The sequence below is a fragment of the Gouania willdenowi genome, chromosome 22 (assembly GCF_900634775.1).
Source record: "Gouania willdenowi chromosome 22, fGouWil2.1, whole genome shotgun sequence".
In the NCBI taxonomy this organism is placed as follows: domain Eukaryota; kingdom Metazoa; phylum Chordata; class Actinopteri; order Blenniiformes; family Gobiesocidae; genus Gouania; species Gouania willdenowi.
The window spans coordinates 12,690,393-12,698,758 of NC_041065.1; the positions used below are offsets into that span (position 1 = coordinate 12,690,393).

At 38.6% G+C, this 8,366-nt stretch overlaps 1 protein-coding gene across 1 annotated transcript; it reads left to right on the forward strand.

Annotated features, from left to right (window-relative positions):
• The first annotated feature begins 2,812 nt into the window (after positions 1-2,812).
• Positions 2,813-7,146, forward strand: LOC114456698 (B2 bradykinin receptor-like). Its single transcript, XM_028438637.1, has 2 exons — positions 2,813-2,916; positions 5,160-7,146. Exons 1-2 carry the CDS (start codon positions 2,897-2,899, stop codon positions 6,142-6,144), a joined length of 1,005 nt encoding a protein of 334 aa, XP_028294438.1. The 5' UTR covers positions 2,813-2,896; the 3' UTR covers positions 6,145-7,146.
• The last annotated feature ends 1,220 nt before the right edge of the window (positions 7,147-8,366 follow it).

An 8,366-nucleotide genomic window follows, 5' to 3' on the forward strand; every position in this document is an offset into this window, starting at 1 on the left:
GACACTCGCAAATCTGAGCAAAAAGAGCTTTAAAAAAAAAAAAGACGGCGATGTGATGGACCAGGAGCTGGCTGGACAGTCGTGGGCAGTACAGTCCGTCAATTTTACAGCGGTCCTACGGTGTTCGTGCATCCGCAGTGTGAGCGGTTAAGGTAAGCCGGTTCGTGGCACTGCTTCAACTGTGAGATACCCTCACGAGGAGCGACTGGATTTCAAACATGATTGAATTCCTTACAACCATACTCATTGCTGATCAGGAGCTGGTCGTGAGGTGTTCATCGCTTCCTGTGACCCCATGTATACTACACGATGCACAACTCACGATTTAGCTGAGACTAGTACGATCCCAAAAATAGACGCACGAGTCGAAAATCGGCTCTAAAAAGGCTTAAAATCGCACAGTGTATGCCCGCCTTTAGGGTTCATTACAGAAGTACATGACTACATATAAGGACCAATGCACCAAAAAAACAAACGTTAAATGTACAGTATACTGTATGCAATAAATGTGCACATGTTTTTATTGGTAATACATTAAACACATTTTATGTTAAATACAAGAGTAGGACTATGGTTGTGTACTCTATAGGTTCCTTTCTACTAAAAAGAGCCTACATATCTAAGTTGAAGCATAGAAAAAAAAAAAGATCTTTCTTATGGCATTTATTAGGGGTACAATTGGCAATAAAAAAAATCTCTGTTTTTGACAAGAGGATTATGAGGGGGTCCTCAAAAAATGTTTTCTCCTATAAGAAGTCCCTGGAACCAAAACAAGGTTTAAGAACAAGTGATGGACAGCTCTATAAGATGTCCCAGAGACTACAGGACACACAGAGAAACCTGCATGAGCCCATGGGACCGAGAGCCTAGCGGCTAGCCCAACGTACGCCCACTAACTCAACCACCCACCTGATCTGATTTTTGCTAATGGCATGTCTGTCTAAGCAAAAAATGCATTTGGAACCAACAATGCAGAAAATGAAATGACTCCATCCTTAAACCACATCTCAGACTTTAGTTGATATTTCCGTTTTTCTTTCAGACAACTTATGGAAGCTGTTTCAATGAGGTTAGGGTTTCAAAGTGCAGCTGAGTAGAGAGGGAAGTAAACACAAAGTCATTTTCAAACACTGTTATGGCTTGAAAGGCTAAATACTAATCTGGTATATCAGAGTACAATGACTAGTTTGCATTAGATGCATGACCAAGATGAAGGAAATTGCCACAAGCTTCTAAGTAGATCTATAATCACTCTTTATTATGTTGGCAGTTGCTCCAACACAGCATGTATAATTGGTGTATTGGATTCATATGAAAAGAATAGAGCATTTACTATTTTAACTATAGCTTTTCTAGCTCTATATTTACTAGCTTTTCCACATCCTTCTTTCGAGCTGTCATGGAAACAGCAGTACGTCTTTAATGACTTCTGCACTAATCGTTGAATTACTGCAGGTTAATGGTACAACCGGAAGATGGAATTGTCACAATTCTGAATAAGATGATAAAAAAAAAAAAAAACCTTTCAACAAAATGTCTCTGAAACAGAAATATATGACACCTTATTTAATTCTGGGTATTGTTGTTGAACAAAGGTAAAGGTTCTATATCAAAAGCATTTCATCTTTCATCAAGAAGGAATTAAATTACTTTTTGGGAGTCCAGGGTTTGCAATAATGAGCCATTAATGTTGGTGTATTATCCTTTGAGCAAAGTTGTTGCATAACATTTGCTTCTTTGTTTAGTCAACCAGTTTCCTTTTCCTTTTTAGCTGGCATTCATGGAAAATCCATGGACAGAAAATACAATACCCTCTTAAGTTAACAAAGCAATCAATCTAATTTGTAAGGAATAAATAAAGCTCCCATAAGTATGAGTTACATTCTAATCTTTTTAAGAAATAGAGGAAGAGGAACAGAAAAATGGGAAATGCCTTATTTGTTACAACAAGACAAAGTCTTGTGTTTTGAAAAACAGAGGAAACAATATAAAAGCTCTCCATAGATTTTCCTTAATCCACACCTCAAAAACCAGGTTTGTAACTCAGGATAAAAAAAAGCATGTTTATGTGAGGTTTGAAAAAAAGAAATAAATGTGTAAATTGATTGATTGATTTGAAATCAACATCTGAGGCATTACAAATCAAATCAAATTCAAGATCATTGAAAATTTGGAAAAATTAAAGCATTCCAAATATAGAAAGATAAGATAATTTAAGGACAATACTTTATTATAATGGTTATGTATTTGATGATACATAAACTAATATTATACAACATGAAAAATCACAGGTTATTAGAACACAGCAGAGCCAGGATTTTCAGGAGGAGGAGTTTCCACCTTATGAGTCAGAAGGCGAGAAAAATTCAACTTGCCTGTTTGAAGCTGACATTTTACAAAATGTGGAATTGCAAAGGAAGGAGGAATCATAATGTTTAAAACTTTGGCCCTCTGAATGATTCTAAAGGAATGTATATCACTGTAGCAAAACTATTATAATTTTTTTTTTTTTCATAATTCTGTCCCTTTAAAGACTATTAGTTTTTGTGTAGTTTCATTAAATTAACACCCGATGAAGCTGCCCTCCCTGGATGACAAAGCCAGATTTCACTGCTGAAAACCAAGACAAAAACATGAGACCCACCACATCCACATCAGCCCATCATCAGAGACTGACTTCCATCTGGTTTCTGATAAGTAAAGTCCCACACCACCAGACTCAATTAGTTCTTCCCTTGGGAAAAAAACTTTTCTAGTCATCTAGAAAAAAACTAGCCTTCCCTTTTGTGCTGACGTCAGCATTAATTATGGCTTACTTTAAGAGGAAGTCAAAGGCAGACAGACCAGTACGGTACTGTTAACAGTGTGAAAGAGTATCTGGACACACTCAGAGGAAATGACTCTTCAACCTACAAGGTATGACTAATTGTAATGTATTTTGATTTTGTAAAATGTATTTTATACAACCTTAACACAAAAATGGGAAAAATGTTTTGTATTCTGAGGAAAACATAGTGAAAGAAAACAAAATAAACTTAGCTTTCCTTTGTTTTAATTGTGAATTGCATTTTCCTTTTTTATATTTGTTTTTAATTTGTTCAATTATTTACAATTTCAGAAGATGCTTTTAAAAATAAGAACTGAACAAACTATTTTGGTAGTTTAGTGTGATTTAATTTCTTCTTGTAATTGCATTATTTACAAAGCTGAGACTTCTCTGTTTAAAGAAAACAGATTTTTTTCTACTTTAAAACAATTAATGCCACGTCAAAGAGTTACGCTGCAACAAGCTGGTTTACAACAGGGTCTGTTTCCATGCTGCTTTTGATGCTTAGAGTAATAGTTCTGTTTGTATAATTTTAAATGCCATTTGTGGAGAGTTGTGTAGAGAAACTTAAAATAAATGTGATAGTTATTGTATAAACACATTTAATAAATGCTTTAAAACATTGTGTAGACTACAACACACTGTATCATAAAATAATTTTGAAAATTATATTGTTATTGATAAGATATGTTGTACTGTTAATTTTTAGTAAATTATCAAATTACAAGGATATTGCAATTAAGTTTCTGAGGTCAAATATGTATCAAATATGATTGACTGGTAAGTACGATGAGGTTCAATGCTGCACAAATAAACACTATGGTGCAGCAAGTTATGTAAATTTTTCAACGTATGTACAGAAGGCGTGTTGTCCCTCGAGAAGCGGCGGAGCACTGTTACGCTCAGGATTGACCCCAATTCATTTAGCTGGATCAAATTCCCTCATTATTCAGGGCCGTGATTCAGTAAGATAAACCTGCCTGACAGAAGAGGCAGAAAGGGAGCCGGCAGTGATGATCCTCAGTACAAGTTCATTCAGACATCTCACAAGGACCACCACCGTACCCCAGACTGGTGCCCAGCTGTGCACCTAAGTTATTTATCTTTTCATGGTTTGTTTAAGAAAGTGTATTTGTACGGTTGCCGTACGGACAACCCCCTGTGCTATTGGTACGTTTAAGAAAGCACACATCTTAGGGTTAGGGTTAGTCTTAGTCACATGACCTAAACTGACCAATGCCTGACCTTTCATGTGATCTAAACTGGCCAATGAGGGGTGCTTCATATGGATAGAAGGTCCGTATATTTATACAGCTACCAAATAGCCACTGCCTTTGTTTAATAGGGATGAATAACTGTTGCTTTCTGTTTAGTTAAGACTCCCACGAAGGTAACACTTGTCGCTAGTTGTGTTGGGATTGAGGAATGTTCCCTGATTGCATTTTCTTGTGTTGATGTCTCGTGGTCGAGGGTGGCACAGGCACTGTGTACATCTTATAGTGTGGCACATAGAGTAAGCTGCAGACGGCAGCTCAATGGTGTGTTCTCTGAGTTTGCACTGAGTGTAGATGTCAGAGAGGTGTATATTGTGCTTTTGCTGCCTTTTTTTTTTTTTTGCTTTTGCTGCCTTTTGATTGTGAGGTGTCATTGTGGGGTGTCTGGTCTTTGGGCATCTTTCTCCCTTGGCATGGTGAGGGTGCGCATTCTGGTCCATGGACTGGTGTCACGATCTGAGTTTACCTCCGTACTGTGATTATAACCCTAACCCTAACATAATCCAATAAACAAATAAAACATGCATCTGTTCACTTTGAAAAGGGTGTCAAAGAATGTAGACTGAAGTAGAAACAACCTCGCTCTCCACTAACTTTTTTTTACATTTCCTTCATTCACATCTGAAGCCATAGTACGTAAAGCTGACTTGTTAAACATGAGAGTGAAATAGAAATGTTGTTACTGTATGTGTTACCATAACAACTTCCTTTACGAAATATGATTTTTAATCTGTGAGCCACACACCCAAAGTCTGTTTTCTAGTCGCTTGCACTAACAAAGAAAGCCGCCATGCGTTGTCCAAAGGTCCAGATTTTTAGAGAAATGCCTACAGTGGTGGGATCAAAATGCTTATTAGAGTTAGCGGGAGGTGAAAGTAAAGTGCAGTGCAAAGCCTATATGATTCCTTTACAAATACAATAACTGTAGAGAATGAATGAATCCTGTATTTTATAAAGAAGATAGTAAAAGCAGCAGCTTATAACACTGATTCTGTCACATACCTCAACAGGAATGTGAATTTGTCATTAACAACTGATGTTTATTTAATCTTTTACAGTTTTCCAGATCTCAATGTGACGCTACTGTATGAAGAGCTCAACCACACCAATGAGTCTCATTGTCCGCACTCAGAAGCCTTGGAGTGGCTTAAAACAGGGCAGCCAGTGTTCATGATGTTCATTGCAGTGCTCGGAATTGTTCTCAACACTTTGGTCTTGACGGTGTTTTTCCTGCAGAAGAAGTCCTGCACTGTGGCTGAAATCTACCTGGGTAATCTGGCGGCTGCTGACCTTGTCCTTGTGTCCTGTTTGCCCTTCTGGGCCATCAGCTATGCCAATGATTTGAACTGGCCTTTCGGTCAGTTCATGTGCAAAGCTCTTAATGCAGGCATCATCATCAATGCATACTGTAGCATTTACTTCCTGGTTCTGGTTAGCATAGATCGCTACATAGCCCTGGTACATCCAATGTCACATGGAAGAATGCGTAAACCAAAGTATGCCTGGTGGGGATGTCTGCTAATGTGGGGCTTTGGTTTGATCTTGAGCATTCCCACGATTGTCTTTCTGGAAGTAAATTATTTCCCAAACAATATTGTTTGTATGCTTAACTATCCCAGCAAACATTTCGCTGTGGTCTCTGAGGCAATGTTGACAGTGTTTAGTTTCATCATCCCCATCTCTATCATCTCGTTCTGCACTATTAAGATTATTCGTGTTTTGAGGACCAAGACTATGTCGAGGTTCAACGCTGACAAAACAAAACATAGGGCCACCACTCTGATGCTGGTGGTCCTCTTGGCCTTTCTCATCTGTTGGATACCTAACTACTTAATCACAATGATGACCTGGCTCCTACGCGTTAAAGTTTTAGGAGGGTGCTACATCACTAATGTCTTGTTGATCTGCGGCCTGGTTTGCAGCAACCTGGCCTACTTTAACAGCGTTTTGAACCCAATCCTCTACGTCATTGTGGGAAAGAACTTCAGGAAAAAAGTTTCAGATCTTTTTAAACAACCCCTTGCATGCACAAGCTCACACTGAAAGCATGTCACCGCTGACCGAGTTAAAACAGAGTTTTTGGTCACGTTTTTTAATGTTTAATTTGTCATTGTGGGAAAGAACTTTAGGAAAAAAGGTTTCAGATGTTTTTAAACAATGGTGAGTAACAAAGACGCTTTCAGAGCGTGGACATTCAAACCTATACTCCACACAGAACACTTGTGTATAATGTACAAATACTAAAATACGTCATCTTATGCTTTGATATTACTAAAGCATTTAAATCAGAGGTCTCAATCTCGCGGCCCGGGACGTTAATTTGTGGCCCACAGGACAATGTGAAAATATAATGTTAGTTTTAAACTGTATTGTAATGACGTGACTCGAGCCGTTATCAAATGTTTATCAGCCTTTAATGGAAGTCTTTAAAACACATTTAAACAAAGACAAACATTGGCAGAGAAAGCTGTATGTAACAACGATGCTTCAAATGCCATGGGAAACCACAACACATGTTAAACATTGAATAAACTACACAATGAATATAACTCAGTAACATAGGACCCAGTCTCTTACAATATGAATGGCACTTTACTGCATTGTGCGTTGTCAATGTCACCAAGGGAAGCACACCTCCGATGGAGCCTCCCACCCAGCAAGCTCGTACCCGCCGTCCCGCTTCCGAGGCTGGGGGCTCATAGGGGACCTACCCGCCTCTGTTATAGTCAACGAAACATTGTTGTTGGCTGGAACGTGCAGCTGATTCCATGGGGTCATTATTAGAAAATACATGGCAGTAAATAACGCCTCTGTGGCTCCGATGGTTTATATCGGCTATAATCGGCTAATGTCCCACTGTCCCAACGCTCCACTGGCGATCGCCTTTTTTGCGCTCTTTATCTCGGTACTTTCTACCATTTACAAATGTCACGATGTTCATGTCATTTCGAAATACATGAACATTGAGGGCAAAAAGAAAGGCGATTGCTGCCGAGTGGTTCATTATCCGCCTTGTTGTCGCTGCAAGAAAGAGCGGAAATGACGTTCTCGGTGCGTCTGGTTGGCTAAGCACGTGACTTTAACTTTATTGCTTGAAAAAAAAAAAAACTTTATTGGGAGAGCGACAGTAATTAGCCAACATCATTAAAGCTAGGGTAGGTAATTTTCTCCAGATATACTTTTTAAGTTTTTGGTTGAAATTATCTTTATGTCCTGACAAAAATTAAGATCTTATGTGCTCTGAAAAAGGAATGAAGAAGATCTGTCATCTGTAGCAGCTGTAAATATGCAATAACTTCAACCAATGGAAAAAAAACGTTTTTTTTTTTTTAACCAATCAAGTCTCCCTTTCTCCCTGCTCGTTCTCAACCCCTTGCATGCACAAGCTCACACTGAAAGCATGTCACCGCTGACAGAGTTAAAACAGAGTTTTTGGTCACGTTTTTTTAACATATAATGGTAAAGTTTCTTGTTTAATTACTGCTGAATGAGACATGAGACAACGTGGTTTCTACACGATACAAGCGATGAGCTGAGCTCCTCTTCTGCAGCAGCTGTGCACATGCATGTGAGTGAGATGGACCACAGAGGGGAGGGGCGAGGGGGGTAAAGGCGGAGCCGTCGGGGAGGCTACATTCAAAATCATAATAACTTTCGAAAATCGCCGACCCTACCTTTAAAGAACTGTCAGTAATGACGTTTATGAAGATTTTTTTTTTTTACCAACTTTTTTTTCTGGAATACCTAATGCGGTCCAGCCTCACCCAGACTCTGCCTACTGTGGCCCTCAGGTAATTTGAGTTTGAGACCCCTGATTTAAATCATGTGTCAAATTTGGTATTTGGTATATTGTAAATTGTATATAATGTTGTATAAACTTTCTTTAATGCTGAATTTATTGATACAATTGTGTGCAAATTAGAACTTTTACAAAAACCCATTTTCTGGTCACTCTGGTAGGAAAAGTCCCAAGTGAACACATTTTTGGGCAGATTTGGGCTGTTTTCGACATGATAGCACTATAAACTCACTACGGAACTATCAGTGACACATCTATGATGTCAGTGCAGCTCTGAGGGATTGAAAATCAGTGGATGTGTCACAAAGACTGTATTGGGAAGATGACAATTAGGAACAATACTCAAGTAGGATGAGTTTCAAGCATGCTCAGTTAATACTAAAAGTTTAATTTGCCACAAAAACAACCCCCACAAATTACACCATTAATACCAGCCTGAGCCTGACCGTACAATCTGATTGTTGTA

Bases quoted from the DNA above. Each gene is read 5' to 3' on its own strand.
- LOC114456698 (XM_028438637.1), top strand. From the start codon at position 2,897: ATGACTCTTCAACCTACAAG. The intron at 2,917-5,159 runs GTATGACTAATT...AATCTTTTACAG, and splicing joins ATGACTCTTCAACCTACAAG to TTTTCCAGATCTCAATGTGA.